Source organism: Takifugu flavidus, chromosome 20 (assembly GCF_003711565.1).
Source record: "Takifugu flavidus isolate HTHZ2018 chromosome 20, ASM371156v2, whole genome shotgun sequence".
Classification (NCBI taxonomy): domain Eukaryota; kingdom Metazoa; phylum Chordata; class Actinopteri; order Tetraodontiformes; family Tetraodontidae; genus Takifugu; species Takifugu flavidus.
The window spans coordinates 5,729,662-5,747,876 of record NC_079539.1 but is presented as its reverse complement, the minus strand read 5'-3'; the positions used below and the strand labels follow the sequence as shown (position 1 = coordinate 5,747,876).

At 44.0% G+C, this 18,215-nt stretch overlaps 1 protein-coding gene across 6 annotated transcripts; it reads right to left on the bottom strand.

Annotated features, from left to right (window-relative positions):
* Positions 1–153: 153 nt before the first annotated feature.
* On the bottom strand, positions 154–17,197 carry mapk10 (mitogen-activated protein kinase 10). 6 transcript variants are annotated; one of them, XM_057018478.1, is made up of 13 exons: positions 16,862–17,197; positions 11,867–11,938; positions 11,181–11,350; positions 8,875–9,004; positions 8,703–8,761; positions 8,294–8,432; positions 8,048–8,213; positions 6,778–6,849; positions 6,357–6,539; positions 5,296–5,435; positions 4,734–4,797; positions 4,566–4,643; positions 154–3,417 (listed from the first exon to the last, which is right to left on the bottom strand). In XM_057018478.1, the coding sequence occupies exons 1-13, from the start codon at positions 16,862–16,864 to the stop codon at positions 3,275–3,277; spliced, it is 1,419 nt and encodes a 472-aa protein (XP_056874458.1). In that variant the 5' UTR covers positions 16,865–17,197; the 3' UTR covers positions 154–3,274. The 6 variants fall into 6 exon arrangements, with proteins under 6 accessions (XP_056874458.1, XP_056874460.1, XP_056874461.1 ...); XM_057018480.1 differs by having other exon boundaries at positions 5,311–5,435; positions 16,862–17,196; XM_057018481.1 differs by lacking the exon at positions 6,778–6,849 and adding an exon at positions 7,634–7,705 and having other exon boundaries at positions 4,536–4,643; positions 16,862–17,195.
* Positions 17,198–18,215: the final 1,018 nt, after the last annotated feature.

The window sequence follows — 18,215 nt, the reverse complement described above, 5'->3', positions numbered from 1 at the left end:
CACTGCAAAAAATAAATAATCAGTTAGTACTAATTGATAAAGATCCATGTGAGCATTTAGAAAAATATCTTACTTTTAAGTGATTAAAAAGTGTGTATGTTAAAGCGCCGCGCACACACACACACACAAGGGTGGGAAAATAGCACACCACAGTCCAAGATCAAAGGTTTTGTTTATTTTCAATCACATACATATACTATTTTTACATACACAGTTCCTTTAAAATGTGTTTACAGTAACAGCTTTCAGTAATATTTTCTTTTTCTTTTGCATTTGTTTCTTGAATCGAAACGCTTTAGCCTGAAGCTTTGAAATTAGCGTGAAACAGATACAATTTTGTCTTATTTATCTATTTTTTTCCCCCACTGGACAATGTCAAAATAATTTGTTAAAACAGCACGGAGTAAAATAAAAAGAGAGAGAGAGAGAGAAGGAATCGTAAACGAACCAAAGGACATCACCTGATTCAGATGAGTTATACACCGTTTCATCATTATAGACTTCCACGTTTGGGTCCACATCAAAGACTAAATATTGTTCGCATCGCCTGACCCGTGCAGTAGCTTGTCTTCCTGTCAGAGTGCAATAAAGTTTTTATTGCCTTGTGGGATTGTTGTTATTTACAATGAGCAAATGAGTGAAAATCATTAAAATGGGGTTCACAGGTACTCAGTCGGAGGAGTTGATGGCAAGATTGTGGCTGATTATAGTGCGTTAGCCACGGGGATGGCTAACAGACAGCTAATCCACAACAGCTTCGTTAGAGTGCCCTGTGGTGCAGATTAGGAGCAGGACTGATCATCTCTACTTCTAAGTTTTAGGTGAACATGAAGACACACGCACTACTTCCAACCACATGACTAGCTTGACTCTTAAAACTCAACAGCATGTACAAAAAGTAAAAAAAAAAAAAGAAACGAAAAAAGAAAAGGGGATTAAACAAAGAACCTGTCGTGTGCAGCGTCGCGCCCTCACAGACAGTTTGTGTTCAGTGCTGGTTAACTCGAAATCACGCACACGCACACACGCACGGATGACCAAGCACAGCAGCAACGACGCGAGTGAGGATGTTTCTACATTCAGTGCCGACGACCCAGCTGTCCCCGTTAGAACCATCTCTACTTCCAAAATTGTCCAAAGGGACATAGTTCTTTAAAAAAGAAAGAAAAGACCCTAATTTCACATTCAGAGAGAGACAAGAAGAACCGAGCTTATCGGGGGTTTTGTACCCCGTGATCATAAAATATACAGAACAATGCAGGTGGGGTTGATAAAAAAAATGCCCTGTAGAAGAACTGTAACAGTACCGTGAGTGTTTGTGGTGCACCCTGTTTGGAGGGGTTGCCCTGGCCAGACCCTGAACAGAGAGCTTATGCTGGAGATGCCACCCCCCTCCCCCGCTCGACCGCCCGGTCCGTGTGTGCTTCACTGTACACGTTTGTTGAACGAGTGCACTTCAGGATGGGGTCATTTCAGGTTTGAGCCGCGCAGAGTCGACCGGGATGCGTTGATGTGAGTAAATATGTCGTGTACGTTCCTCAAGGGTGTTTTAACAAAGTCAGGGATGAGATGGACCTGTTGCACGTGGTCAAACGACCCATCCGGCCCTTCTCTGCTCCTAATCAGGGTCACGATGCAGGACCGCGCCCTGGACACGCACTATTCCAACTGGTGTCGATTTAACTGGAGTCACAGACCCGGCTCGGTTACAGTTGCTATGTATGCAAAAATGTCCAGCGGGGCACCATTTTTGCACCAGCTATGAGAAAAAGCCATTCAAATGTGAGGCAATGGGAGGGAGCAGGAACACGACCTAAACGTGTTGTATGCCTCGCTTCAAATTAAAAGTCTGTGCCAACCCTGACCGACCCCGAGTGAAGCAACGCGCATGTCCTGTCTGTGAAACCCGAACACAAGCTGTAGAAAACGCCAATGCAGTGAATATAAACTAAAATTAACCATGGGTTGATTCCACTGGTTTCCAAAGAAAGCTTCATTCCAAAAGGCACTTGCCATTGTCTCCTTCTGCCCGCCAAAATAAAACGCATTAAGGACGGCTCAAACAAAACCAATCAGCTTTTTAATTACAAAACCACTAAACTGTACCCAGAGATGTTTACTGCCTGATTGTTTGTGTCGTAAGTCCCGCCGCTATGAGGTTAACGCTCAGTAACCATCTGTAAACTACCAGCTATGAAGCTTCAATATAACCTTTTGTGTCACAGTCAAAGAAATACGAAATGTCTCTGGGCGTAAAAACCACAGTGAAACAGGCTCCTGCATCTATCGGGGTCCATGGTACACAACGGCATGCAGGGCCATGGGGTGGCAGAAGGGACTTGGCGCACGCCGCCAGAAAAAAAGAGGGTGGCTCACTTTATTGAGTGCACTGACCCTTTAATTGATTCATTCTCAGTTTATGCTTTGCCTGCCAATCGATCAACATCTGCTGAGGTCAGACCCACCCACCCCTGCCCCTGGTCCCTTTTTTTTAATAAACAAAAGTCTCTATATAGACTCGTTTTAGCATACAGTGAGGTTAGCATTGCTTTAATCATAATCATGCAGGACTACAGCGAACCGCAGGGACAACTGAGGCGGAAAGCGAGTGATGTGGCAAGGTGCGCGCGTCAAAATAAAGAAACCCATACGTAAACACTCCCAGCGTACTGGCCGTCAGTCCCACTCTGTGTGCCCCTAAACTGTACAGAATTACATTATTTACATTGAGCACAGGGAGCGGCGCTCCATTTGAGAGCCGTCCCGCGTCCCTGCGGAAGAATCACGTAAAAACGAACAAATCAGGCAACCTTACATGGGGACGGTGTCGGGTGGTTGAGGGGGGTGGGGGTCTAAGACTAGCTCTAGTGGTTAAAATTCAGCAGCATACGGGTTGGGAAGGGGGACAGTTACATGGGGGCAGGCGTGGACAGCAAAAATGGCAGCCCACCTTGCCACAGTGATTGGAGCCTAAATGCTTTTTGTGAGGATTTGAGAGACCAGCAGCCAGCAAATATGCACTTTACAAGAGATGCATGTCGAAGCATTTGGTCATTTCTGCCCGTATATGAGACATTAAGGGGAGGTACAAGCAAAGCAACTTGAGGGTCATTAATATATCCGCTGATTGACCTCCGTTTAAATACCACTGCTGTTTTAAATGAATGCATTTATATATTTTTTCTCTTTTTCTTTTTTTAAGTTTTTAGTTGGTCATCTCAGGTCAGGTTCTTCACCTATGGAAGAACGTGGGGTTGCGCAGGCAGGCGGCTAGTCACCTGCAACACCCCAGTGGTCCTGCAGAGGTCTCCAGGCTGCTGTCAGTGTCGGATGCCAGGGTCTGGTCGGTGGACATGGAGGAGATGTCGTTGATGGAGGAGGAGGGAGGGGGGCTTTCGCTGCTGTTCACGGCTGCACCTGCGCTAAGGGAATGAACAGCGGCAGGGGGTTACAACGTAAAGGAGTCCGGGAGAGAACACATGCAGAAGCACCAGCAGAGAATATTGACAGCAGGAGGACATCGACAACAGCCGCGAGACAGAGCAATCCTGGTGATTCTATGATTGGGGGGAGGGGGGGGGGGGCAGGGGGTGCTTTGGAATCCACGGGAAAAATGGTCCAGACGGTGCCTTTCAGCATTGTTAGCTTTTTTATGTCATATTTCAAGTTATTGTTATTTACAGACGTAAATGTGTCAGATGAGGTCAGTCTTAAACATGGCAGCAACAAGCAGTGAGATTCTGACAAGAGAGCTTTTGGTCTCTACATTAGTTTCATCGCTTCCCTCTTTGACAAGCAAAGGAACAATGAGTTCGCTGCTTCAGCTCTCTGGGAGGAGCTCTCTACAAATGTGTAAATGCTCATAATCGGACAAGAAACTCGCTGCAGAACTAAGGGAATTCCAAAATGGGACTTTGACAATGGAGGCAGCTATTAATGGGCTATTTGGGTCTGTTCCCTGGTGGACTCGCTTAATGGGAAACCTGAGTTGAACTAAAAAATTTTAAAAGGAACATAAGAGGATTACTGTCTGGCATTCATAATAACACTTAGGCTTACTTTCAAGTTTACTTTACAGAAATATTCCATCATCATGCCAGACATATCTGGGTTTAAAATTATAAATAGTGGGCATACTTTAAACTATAACTTAACTAAAAATAATATTCAATAACTCATAATTATACATTTTTTAAAAATAATATCGAGTTCATTCTTGGGCTGCATGACTCAACACTGCCTCTCTGTGGTAAAACGAACGAATTACAGATGACATCAGCAGCGGCTGAGAACTGAAATTTCCGGTGATTAAACCAAAGCACCCAAATTACAGGTCACAGCACGTGATGCATATAAACACGCACTCAGATGCAGACGTAGTTAAACAATCTATCATTCAATGCAATTTAAATATACCACACAGCACAACAGTGAGTTTTAACAGGAGATGCAGGAGAGGGGGATGTGTGGCCAACAACACAATGAGGTTTTCTATCTACAAGGAACTCCAGTAAGGTTATAATAAATTCACTTACAGAGCGTTTAGGGTTATGCACTGAGAGTACCTGAAGGTGAAGGCTGTCCCTTCACAACGCCATTCTTCGTTCTCTCCTCAAAGTTCATCACCTCTTTGTAAATTAGTTCTGGCAAAGAAAATGAAGGAAAAAACAATATTAACTCTGTACAATTTTCACAATTAACCCTTTTTAAAATAATAATCAAATAATCCCCACCTTTCCATTCATCAATGGAGTGTTCTCTTTCATCCAGCTGTTTGTCATAGATCTGTGGAGGGGGCTAAAGCAACAGAAGAGCACATCCATTTTACTTAATAGTCCAGGCTGCAGGCTCCATTTTGTGATCATTCATTTATATGCAGTTGTGCAAAAACAGTCAAACTTTGCAGTAAATTTTAGACTTTAAATAAAACATGACAGATACATTAGTGTTTAGTTACAATAACCTCTATATCCATATGACAGACGTGGATCTTATTTTCTCTTGGTTTTATTATATAACAGCATTTCAGAGTTATAGGTGTGCAGAGAAAATGAATATTTTTGTGGTTATCACTGCTTTTTGGGCCTACACAGCAGATACCACTGCAACCCAATGCATTATACTTGAATGACACAATTACTGTATATACAGAAGGCTACAGACCTTTTTGTTTTACTCATGACCATATCACAGAGCTGAGGTTTGGAGCGAAATTGAGTCACACCATTTATCTATAAGTCAAAGCTTGGATGTGTGATGATGCAATGAAAATTAAGTGAAATAAATGGTCTCTACCGAAGGCTCACTCACCGCCTCCACTTCAGCTGGATCGTACCACACATTGATGTAGGGGTGCTGCAAGGCCTCATCCACCGATATTCTTTTAGCAGGGTCGATAATCAGCATCTTGGACAGCAGGTCTCTGGCCTGGCTGGCTGCGGTTTGGAAAGCATCAAAGAGAAAGTGAAACAATAATTTACAAAGGGGGAAAAATGCTGTAACAATCCACATGTGACTGACAGATTTAGACAAGAATAAGGGGGAGATGGTGTAGTATAAACAGCTTCAGTTTATTCAGAAGGAATCTCACTTGCCAAACAGATGGTGACAGTTGCTGACAGAAAAAAGAGAATTTTTTAGTATGACTTATCAGGAAATCTCTATTTTGTGCAGTTCAGAAACACTTTTGCATCAACCATCCACATTTCCTTGTCAACTAATTGAAATCCCAGTTTATGAGTCGTCCCATATTCATAACGCAACAGCATTAGCCTACAATCCTGCAGCAGCTTCTCAGCATTGCCTCTTTAAAATTCATCAGCTCAGCACCCTCCCTGACACCACCTTGTGCTTCGCACCCTCTCCTACATGCTGACCCGGCTAAAAATAGTCAACTGAGCGCGCAGGAAGACGGAGGAGCCACTTGCAACACTCCGCTCACTCCAGCATCAACGATTCAACGACAAAAGGGAGACAACGCTCTCAGATGTCTCGACGCTTTCTCTCCACCTCCTCTTGCTTGTCTGTCTCTCCGTTGCTCCAAAGTTCAAAACTACCAAAGCCCGCGGGGTGTCTGCCTCAGTTCCTACCTGCAAAGGTACAAAGTAATCTTCACATCCAGACACGCTCAGTTCCGGCTCCAGTGGAGGAACACATGCAGCCAGACTACAGGAGTTCTGCAAGAGTATTCTACCCTGGTTTGGTGCAGCACAACATTCTTAAAGATACCTAAATCATTCTTTAAAAAGCTAATATAGGAGTGTCAAAAGCTTCATTTAGTGGATTCTTTTAGGGCTGCACTGATGATAGCACATAAGCTCAAGGGCAGCTTTGTAGATGTTTCCCAGTGACCTCACCTTTGAGTTTGTTGTGCTCCGAGTCAGCAGGGAAAAGGCAGTCGGGGAACAGTTTGGGAAAGGTGAGGCCGGCGTACTTCGGCCGGTTCTCAACGTAGTTCCTCACTGTGGGCTGAAGCTTCTTCATGAACTCTGGAGAGGGTGTTCCCAGCTGCTCGATCACCTTGTTCCACTGGTCGATGTCTGGCCGAGCCGGGATTAAGGGAAATGCGTTCTCGTGCGTACAATCGGCCGCTGCTCATACACACGTTGCAACGCGGTAACATAGATCAAACAGTGAGTTTCCAGTGTATCCAGGACCACCACAGATTCATAGTATCTAGGATCACCCCGTCCTCAGCTCTCATCCACACCACTCTATGGTAAATGGTGACCCCCCCCTCTCCCACCCCACCCTGCTGATGGAGGCTCTGAAGGATACGATCAATCCCAGGGAACAGCACTGCCCCTCTAACCACCTCTCCAAAGATGCAGCCCACTGACCACATGTCCACTACACTCTCTCTCACACACACACACACACACACACACACACACACACACACACACACACGCATGCGCACCCATTACTGCTGAACCACTGACAGAAAAAAATCATCCTGAATAAATCTTTGAGCAAACAACGAGCAGTGGGGTGATTGATGCAAGCACAGCGATCGAGAGAGAGGAAGGAGCGCTGGACGGAGGGACATTTACATACGAGCTGAGGGACAGAGGAGAAGGATGTGGCAGAGAGATATTTCTGCCTGCCCCCTACATTAATCTTTCTAGGGGCACCAGCACACGCGCTGCTCCGTTTATCTGCCTCAAATATCGCAAACAGCAGGAAAACATTTCGTATTCCGTGTGTTGTCACTGTGAATAAGTGCCGGGAAGAGCGCAGAGCATTCATTCCCTCCAGCATCAGAGTTCAGCCAAGATGCTCTCTGGCGGTTTCTCCAAAATCATGATCATTATTCATGAATGCAACATAATTATGTCTGACTCACATGTGTGGGAATCAGATCACCACTTCTGTGTAAGAACATTCTGAAACTCCTTTAAATATTCACAGAGAAGCTCATTTTGACGAAATGTGAAACTGATACCAACTTATTTTACACTCGATTAGCTTGAATATGTTGTTGGGGTGGTGGAGCCCAGTTAAAAGAAAGCAGGACAGATTTAATATGAGTGTGTTTAAAAAAAAGAGTTGTTCACCTAAGAGAGAATCAGATCAGGTATGCTTGATATGGAAGTTAGCATCAAGTAGCAATGATGCGTAATAACAAGGATACAGTCCCGCCCGGGGAAGAGGATTTTGTGGCGCACCATTTCTCCCATAATGCACCCCACCGACCAAATATCCACTGCACGCACAGAGGTGAGCAAAAGAAGAAAAGGAGATAAAATGTCAGGGTTAGGTATGTAAGCAATCTAGAGGGAAAGCAGTGATTAGATATTAGCTGTTATTCATTGATAATTAATAATATGACTAATAAATAATATGCATGTTATAGAGGAAAAAAGACGAGAGCAGGAAAACAAATATTAGCAGGAAGAGTGCTTGATGTCCCATCCACTGTTGGGGAGTTTGTTTTATGTTGAACGCCTTGCCTTTTCCAAACTTCCTGTATTGCATCTGCATCTCTTCCAACACCCTTTTCCTCACGGCACCAGCTCAAACATGCCGCTACGTGACACAATCTCACCGTTCTCCTTGTAGCCCATGCCGAGGATCACCTCTGGGGCTCTGTAGTATCTCGTCACCACGTAGGGGGTCATCATGAAGCTGGTGCCTGCAGTCCGAGCCAGGCCAAAGTCCAGGATTTTCAGGGTGCAGTCCGACTTTACCACTATGTTGCTCGGTTTGAGGTCCTGTGGCACGAAAAGCGTGGCATTTATAACAAGTTAAGCAGCAAACGAAAGACAAAGTGAGTTGTTCCTCCCCCTCCTACCCTGTGGATAATGCCGGCTGAGTGCAGATGTTTGATCCCACACAACATTTGGTAGAGCAGGTAGGACATTCTCTCATGGTCGAGCTCCATCTGAATCACCTGGCAGAGGTTGGCGTCCATCAGCTCCATGACTAGATAGCTGTGAGAAGATTTGAGATTGATTTATGACGGCCGACGGACTCGCCAGAGCTCTGGCTGATGTTGGTGCTATGGGAAGGTGACATTCATTCATCAGGATCCATCCACGGGCCTTAGATTACGCCTACATGTTCACTTCCACTGACTCCACTCCAGTGCTTCTATTCTCACGTGTGGAGGAGTAACGGGATGATTCTAATTATAAAATCAGCCCTAACAAAAGCAGTCTTAATGGTTCTGTCAAGGAAAAGGAAGATTAAAGTGAACTTACACATCCTGGAATTCCTCTAATGATTTCTGTGGTGTGAAGACATTTAATAAACTGATGATCTGAAAGAGAGAACACCAAAGTTACTGTGACATTCCGGGAGTAACCGTGCGCAACGACCTGTAAAGAGAAAGAGAAGAAACTTTCTTTCCCAACTATTTTAAGAGCCACTCACGTTTTTGTGATTGACGCATTTCATGAGCACGAGCTCCCGGTATGCCCTCTTGGCATGGGTCTGGTTCTGGAAGGGTCTGCTCAGCTTCTTGATGGCCACATTTCTGTCTAGGACGGCATCGTAGCCCGCGCTGCAGATGAAAACACAACCTTGGGAATCACTGGCCGAGCATGCCAAAATGAATTCCATAGCGACCAACAAAACTGGCTCACTGTGTTGAACAAGAACCAAACTTCCATTTTAATGCAGTTTTTATTGTTAATGGACGCGGCGGAAAGAATTTACACTAATTAAAGATGTGACCACAAGGCAGGCAGCAAATATTAAGAGCTTCTTCTGTTCTTAGAGTTGCCTTGAGGCCACAAATGTATCATAACATTCCAGGGTTCTTTAATGCTTCTAATGACTGAATGCAGATGGAAACATGGTTACCTGCCTCCAGCTTATAGATAAAAATATAATCAGTTAAATCACAAGTCAAATGGTAAAACAGCCACATTTTAATTGGCATTATAAATGAGACATAATGTCCAAATGCTCAGCTCGTCTCGGCGGCCATTTGGGGAAAGTGAAACTTTTGCTGACTCAGCAGTCTCGTCCCTTTGGGATTTATCTGTCCTGTTACAACTCTGACTGAGCCGTTTCTGACAAATTCTCCTAAGAGATGGTGTAAACTGAGCCCTGCGCCATTTGGATTCGGGCCTTGTGCAAACTCAATCAAGGCGAGGCTGCATGTGGGCTTGTGAGGTTCGTCATGTCCCTGGAGGCCGAGGGACAGGGATGATGGGTGACCATGGAAACAGCACAGTCTTTATTAAGGAAAAAAAACATTGATCCAGTGGGGATTTAAGGTTGTCATCACTTTTCTAGCTGGGTGAAAGATGATGTCATGCGTGGCTAAATTACTTAAGGCCTTCATCCCTGCTAAGATGCCTCTGAGAGCTTATCGTGACCAGCGTACAAGTCAGGAGGGCACTGATCCGCACAGATTGGCAGAACATGAGCTGAGTGAGTCTCAAACACACCGGTAATAACAAAGTAAGTATGTTTTGGTACGGACTCATCGGACCGCTGGTGATTAACTTCTAATTTCCAAAGAACTGGCCTCGTGATGGAACCACTGAACATTACTGATTGCCTCGGAATTAAAGAAAATTGTTCTGGGTCTTCCGGCATTAGGGTGACGTCATGCGTCACATTTGCTAATTGGTTTGGTTGTGGTTATGGCATCCTTGTATGACGTCATTTAGAGCCATGCATGGAGTGGCCCAAGTTCGATCAGAGCGGAACTGTCAGTCAAAATCCACTTTTCCAGATCCACAACATTTCTGGAAAAGCAGAGAGGAAGGAAGAAGGAGGGAGGAGGTGAGCGGAGGACACGGGCATTGAATGCCAGACATTCTTTGATACCATAGTACAATACCTCATTGTAGGAGGGGGGAGCTGTCTGAACTGGGTGGATTGATATATTAGATATATTATAAAACTAGATTTGTTTTTTTTCTTTCAGGTCCGGCTGAACGTTGCATCCGTTTAGCCTCGGCAGTTGTTCTGCCGCATTCTGAGAGGATGGGCATGAGATGAATTACAATGAATCTGATCTGTCTCCCTCCCCGCAATCCGGATTAAGTCTTCACTTAAGCATCCACCCTTAAAGCCCCCACATTTGTTTTCTGAACAGATATATCATCAGCTCATTGCGTTAGAACGTTGAGGAAAATCAGAAAATACCCACCCATCCATATTTGTGATTAAACTATCATCCCTTTGTTTTCATTTGCTCCAGCAGTATATTCTCTATTTCCTCTATGTGTGCAAGTTTGTTGTTTGGGATATTGTTTTCCCTGTTTTTATGTTTAAAAGCAAAAAGATTCACCAGTCATTATGATAATACATCACTTTAATGGCTAATAAAGATAGAAGCATTAATCTCGCTTCCAAGAAACATAACTTGGTGTGAGGCACAACCTTAGATTTTTATAACTTCCCCACCCACATAAAATCATTAGTTTGTAGAAATTCACTTTGTTGACCTGCTTCCAATAATCTCCCCATTTTAATGCCGTTAAAGCGCACAGGTAGCTGCTATTTGATTAAATTTCCCTACAAAAGCCTCCAGCTCTGCCAATTTAAACGGAGCTGCATTCAATGACCATATTGGAATCCGTGTCTAATATGTTCAATATCCGTGTCCCATTGTCCATGCACAGTGAACACATCACGAAAGCAACTAACAGGTAAATCAGACAATTGTGCGTCAATCATCTAACCAAGTGCGTGAGCTGAGTGTAGATATGAATACGTACCAGACAATTCCCTGAGCTCCAGAGCCGATGGGCTTCAAATTCTGGTAGCGTTTTAAGACCGTGAAGGTGGAGTCCCCCACCTCCACGCTGTAAAACTGGTTGTCCACTTTGCTTTTGCTCATGTTGTAATGTTTGGCAATATATGATACATCCACTTGTTGTCCAAAACCCTGCACAACAGAGAAAACCATGATGAAGGCTGCAAGAGCAGCATCAGAAGCAGATATACCAGTAAAAATCTATGTGATGTTTTTTTTTTACAAGACAACAACAACAGAGGCAGCATTGTCTTCCCAGCATTAACTGGACCAAAGACATTCTTTTGTGAATGTACACAGTCCACACAGCCTATAATTACTTTGGGGAGGAGGAGGAGCAGTTGAACAAACGGTGCAAACACAAAGATATGTGTTAATTACAGTAATTACAGCTCGCAGACCAAACAAAGCGTGCATATTACTGAAAGGCACACATTTCAACCTCTTTGCACAGACACCAAACATGCAGAAATTTTAACGAGATCAATGCGCCGACCTGCATGCACGGGCCACACAAACGTCTCAGGCGGAAATCTTTGAATCTCTAAATGCCGTTTGGGTTGTGAAAGTCAACATTTATGGCAATGAAGGGGAAGCAGGAGGGAATGAATGTGTACTGTACCTTTTTTACCTGTAAGGAACACACACCTGACAAAAGGCAATCTTCACATCCAGGATCGGTTGGCTGCAGTTATATAAGAAATGTCTGCTCATAAAGACCTGCGAGACAGAGACAGAGCGGGTTCAGAGGGCGAGTTCAGGTTAAGCGTAGCAGAAATATAGAGAATGTCTTCTGGGAGCCAGTTACTATATAGTAGATACATTAAAACTGTCTGGGTGATGGCATTTTTAACTCTATAGCCACTCTTCAACATCATATAATGTTAGATATCTTTAAATCATGCGTGATCGGACCCATATACAGTACATACATTAAAAAGAAAATCCACTTTAATTTTCTATAAACTGGTCCTGGTGATGTAATAAAGGATATTAAAGAGTGCATTGCTACTTGTTTTAGATCCGTCAAAGTGCAATTCTGCATTTACACATTGTGAGGGTGAAGTTTTGATCACCCGCGCTGTTCGTTCACCAGACTCAGATCAACCACGCAAACAACAGGAGTTCCTTGCCAGGGAGAGTCGAGCAGCAGTTCAAGCTTCCTCTGTCAACTCTGCTCGTCTGCTGCTCGCTCACCTCTTTTATTGGTGCAAACAGAATGTGTGTCCAAACAAGATCTCATATCTCATTGCCTTCTGACCTCTCCACCCATCTTAACGAACTTCTCTAATCTTGACCAACAGGATACATCTGGATGCTGGACTTGGTTGTAAGCAGCATCAGCACTTTTGCATTCTCATGTTCTTCTTCTCCTGTCAACATTCCTCAACACTCAAAATCTACATATCATAGCATTTAAAGATAATGCTAATAACAACAATTACAATAATTCTTCTCACAACATTCACACTCACTAGGGGCCACGCTGATGACATGGCTCCAGGAGCAATTTTACAGCCTTGCTCAAGGTCGCAAAGACCACAGGGGCCTGGGATCCAGACCAAGACCTTGTTGCTAAAGTGGCCACCTGAGCCTCTATCCAGCCACAGGAACATGACAAATGGCTTGTGAGAAGAACAGAATTGAGTTTCTTTCTAGGTGAAAATCTATAAGCCCAAAGATTTTACTGAAATTTGAATTTGTAGTAGTTTTTTTTGGCTGCATTCTACACGTGAAATCCTTCCTGATGATGGGAATACTGAGCAGAAGATGTGAAAAAACACACAACATCTTTTTAAAAGAGTGGCTCATCTTGGCCTCGTGTTCACAATCAAACAATAACGTGACGACTTTCAAGCAAACGTATCACAGCTTTTCAAACACCAGTGAGTTCTGTGTGGGTGGCATCAGCCCCTCTGCTAATCGCACCGTAAACATCTTAATGTCCACAAGAGTGTGTGCTCTGCGGTCGTGGCCGAGCTCAGGGTGTCTCTGAATCCAGCTGGGTGTTCTGTTACATCTGCCCTTGCAGGCACGACGAGGCCTCAGTGATCACCACGCACGCTGCTCACACCCCTGGAGGATACCAGGGTATCTACCCACAACAACTCGGGACTCCTGACTGAAGGTCACCGCTGGAAATTATTGGAAGGTGGGTAAAAATGAAGCCTTCAGAAATGGCAGATAGGTCCTATTTATTGATGAAATGCTCAAATATAGTGATTATATTGAATGCTCAATATGTTTTGAGTTATTGCAAGAACAAAAGCACCTGTTATAAGGGTTTTACAGCAGCAGTTCTTTGACATCATGTATAAAAACGCACTTGAGGGCTATGGAAAGGTTCTATATCTGTAGTAAAGGAGAGCGTCTGGTGTTAAAATCAAACAGGACAGGCATCTACATCCAGGGAGCCTCTCTTTTGTCCCTCCCATGCTCCCACCATTCCTGCTTCCATCCTCGCTGCATGCGCCTTCCCTCCCCCTCCCTGGGAGCTCCATTGTGGAGGCTGGCTTCAGCAGCAGCAGCAGCCTCTCCTGCAGGACGCCGCCTCGCTCTGCCTCGTACCCAGCGGGCCCGAGCCCAACGCACGCGCGGCATCCTGTTATGGGCTCGGGGGAGGGTACGGCAAAAGGGAAGGAAAGCGCTTCAAACTGCAGATCCAGCCAACAAAACAAGGCTGCACTGACGTGAGCTCATCCACAGGCCCCAGAGAACATGAACGCGGGCTGACACCTATCGATTTGCTTCTTCGTGGCTGGAAAATATATACACTTATCCTCCCTGTCTCTGCTCCTGTATGCCACCACACTCAGCCCCTGATTTACTTTAGAAACAGCAGACATGTTAGTTGGTGGTGCTGCTGGTAGTGGTGGGGGGGGGGTGCTTACGCTGCAATTCTTCTGATCAGCCGTCTGCGCAGCGTCGTAAAGCAGCATGCAAGAACAAGATCAGAACTACAGCTTTAACGCTGACATTTTTATCTGCAAAACGTCTTCGTCAGTGCTCACCTGAAAAATAAAAAGACTAAAAAAAACAGATCACCAAGACACCCTGATGCCATGGTTACAGAGCTGCTTTGTACGCTTACAAAATGCTTTATATAACGGATGACTGCAGCTCCAGAATGGTGGGTCTCTGCCATACGGTGTCATTAGTTAATTAACATTTACGCGTAAATCCCGATATAAGACTCGGAGGGTTTGTTTCTGCGTCGAGGTCTCAGTAAAAGACGCGTTTGCTAAAAAGCATCTAGAGTGTTCTGACATCTGACCCTGTGAGCAGATCCAGAGAGAACATCACACGGATTAAAGTCTGGCATTCTGCTGTCTGCAAATAAAAGCACATATTTGTCAGCTCAAATTCAATTATGTAACCGTCCATCTGACTCTGCAGCCACTCTCCTCTGTTAGCAGAGCCAAGGGATGCTAATAACCTTTACTCAACTTTTTACAGTGTGGGGCATTTTGGTACTATATAAAAATTATAGGGATTATCACATTTTGCAAGCTTATATTAAACTTTTTCCTTGCTGTCCACATTTTACACTTTCTTCTTGTGTCATAAATGTCAAAAAAAGAGTCATACTCTTACAAGGAACTTTGGGACATTAGAGAGGAAAAACTACCTTTGATGAACAAAGAGCAGATTAAATTCAGATATATTTTTTAAATTTTTACCTCCTTTACTGATTATCTTATTTAACAAACCTGTTAGTTGATATTAAGGGATAGGTGAGGACTACAGTACATAAATATGGTTACTAATAATCATGAAAAATGCAGACTTCTGAGGACATTTAGTAGATATTGATCAATGCAATTTGTTGGAAAAGTCCTGAACTTTTCACAATAAGCTCCCATCAACCATACTCCATGTTAGTGAGATATTTTACACTCCTATGTGAGAATCTTAAGGAAGTAAATCCTTTTTTATAAAAATGATTATCTCAATACCCTTCAGTATTTGATGAGATTTAAGTTGGGTTAAGACAATTTCTTTAGTAAATGTTTAATGCCGTTTGGAGCATTTTTGTGTAATTCTGACAAATGCAGATGAAAGGAGGCTCCAACTTCTCATGGAAAAACCAACATCAGTTATATATACAGAAGACACACTGTCTCATTTAACCTCATTTGCTATGAACAAATACACAATCAGAAAAATAAGCAGCTGACTGATAATAAAAAGGACACATCCAATCACGCATGCTAGCACCCTCATAATTATCTCCTGGTTGTCGCCTATTTTCTTACATTGATACAGATTAGCACATGGCACAAGGTCTCAGAAGTAAAAAAAAATCCAAATGCAAACACCACCTACTGGAAGATAACAGCAAGCTTGTTGTCAACTGTTTCCAGGGCTGATTGTTTCCATTGGACGTGCAAGTCCCCCCTGCTAACAATCGATATCAGCAAATGGGGTTTTTACCTTCACATAACTGAATGTTTCACTGCTATTTCAAAATCCACATTACAGAGCTTCTCAAGCAAAGCAGAGTTGAACTAAAATAAGAAATCTACAGTATTGATCCGGGAACACCTGGAAGAGCTTTGTTTAAACGCCTGGCGCGTTCCCTGCAGCACTTTCACAAGCGAAGAAGCCTCTTCCTAAATAATTCAGCAGCCAAGGTCACGGCGCTTATGCCTTCCTCCTCTGTGTCTCGGAACATGGAGAGTTTGTTGTGACATCCTTCCCTGACTCCAAAGCACAGCACAACAGTCATTAGTCTGTGGGCATGCAGCAAAAACAGTTACGCTGAAGAATGTGAAAATGGAGCACTAAAGAGGTTGTTTACAAAAATAAAGTCAACACTGTCAATGAAATAAGTCGGGCGGCTTCAAAATTTTAGAATTTTTGTGCATGAACGCGCCGAACTAAGCAGGTTTAGCTAAATTGCCCTCCTTTGTAGATCATCTCTTTTAATCCAGTGCGTCCTACAGAGAATTGAGCACATTAGGTTGAATAACAGCCCGTCCCATCTGTATTTGCGTATCAAAATGCCACTGAGGGGAAATATAGACCATATTAATCAATAGATCAGCCTGAGGTCTGCTTGTGGTGGAGCTGAGCCGGGTCCAGTGTTCCTGCTGAAGTAGTGGAGCCTCTGCATAATGCACAAGGTGCGCAGCTGACTTCAGAGGGGGAGAAAGGACCAGTGTAGGCCTTCAGAGTAGGGCTTGTGTTCTGGAGAGCATCATTTACCCATCACCAGCCTGCACCTCCTCTGGTGTACAAGAACCCAACGCTGCTTCACAGAGCAAAGACACGATGCGACTAAATAACTCTGATTAATTAGATTTATGCTTTTAAATAAATAAATAAATAAATAAACGAGGGAGCGCGTATTAGCAGCGAGTGTGATGTTATTCTTGATGTGCACTGAGGAGCTGCAGTAGGTGTTTGCAGGGATGGGGATGGAGAGTAGCGCCATCATGAAATCCCCGCACAGTAGCACTCAGGTTACAAAAACACGCTCGACAGTGAACGCATCAGCGATGTCGCCGATTGTTTCTCTTTTCTTAATTCGTTTTTGGCGGCATCGCTAGAGGACTTCATTAACCTCCCCATAAAATCGAGGCTCGTCACTCCACCCTTCAGGGGTCCAGGCAGACATTAAACAAACCCGACCGGCCTTACCATTCCGTGCCAGCTGATGACGGGTCCTGGTCCTGCGGTGACACTCCTATTTATAACATCCTGACGGGAAACGCTGCGGCGCTCATGGCCGAAGGCTTCATTTAAGCGCAGGAAGATGGCGAGGCTTGTTGTTGTTGTTGGTGGTGTTGGTGGTGGTGGAGGGGGGGCAAGGACCCCTTAAAAGAGGGTGAATTTAAAAAACGGTGGCGGACACGAGCGATGTTTGCTGATGCTGAATCACTCTCTCCCCCCGCTCAACACCTTGCAACCATTGTGCTGCAAGATGCTGCCTGTACCATTGTGGTCCTGCCAGAGGAGAGAGAGAGACAGGGCGAGATCGAGAGAAGGGGGGGGGGGGGGTATTGGGAAATATGTTGCCATAGTAACCGGGTAGGATCATGTGTGACGTCAAAGACTCGATGGAGAGAGCGAGATTACAAAGGCTCTCTCTCTCTCTCTCTCTCTCTCTCTCTCTCTCTCTCTCTCTCTCTCTCTCGCCCTCCTGGACAGTCCCGTCCCGTCACTGATATCATCACTCTGGGAGCATCCATGTGAGCCCATATCAGCCGATTATTCCATTCAGTAAAACAACTATTTCCAGATTATTTTTCTAAAAATGTAATTTCTTTTTAAACAGTTTTAACAACGTTTCCCTTAATTCAAAAGAATTACTGAAACTTTTCAGAAGAAATTAGCAGCACTAACAACCTACATTTGGTGCCGCGCATTTATTAAATAATCAGGCGAAAGAAAACATGCAAAAGATGCAGGATTATTTCATTTTAATAAAATAAGCCTCTAAAAATCTTACTGGAGTCATAATGTTTATGCTCAACATTCCTGGGCAGAAATATTTTTATAATTTTTGTCCAGGTTTTGTAGCAAATTTATGTCTATTTAAGAGAAAAACATAGCAAAGTGAGCAAAGTAAAGTTTAAGGTGGAATGTGATTTAAGACCAGCAGAACTTTAACAATTTATTTAATTCTTTCTTCGAAACATCACACTTCATTGCTAGATGGATCTTCCCCCAATCCCCCCATTTCCATGAAAATCTCATTTCAAAGGTGTCATTGGAGCTGCAGGAAGGGTTCTAATGCTCTGCAGCTGGAACGTGGGCTAATCTTCCCCAGTCAGCAACCCCAATGTTTTCAGTCTATCGGCTGCCCCACATTTCCAAAGCTGCCAGAACAGTCGCCCTTCAAAGCTTTATAGCAAATCACCCTCGTGGCTCAGACCAGCACTGATGAGGAATTATTAAGGACAGGACATGACAGAAATAGAAAGATGAAGAAATCCCAAATTCAGAAACTCCTGGTTACTGTTAATGAGATCATGCTGCCCACATCGGGCTC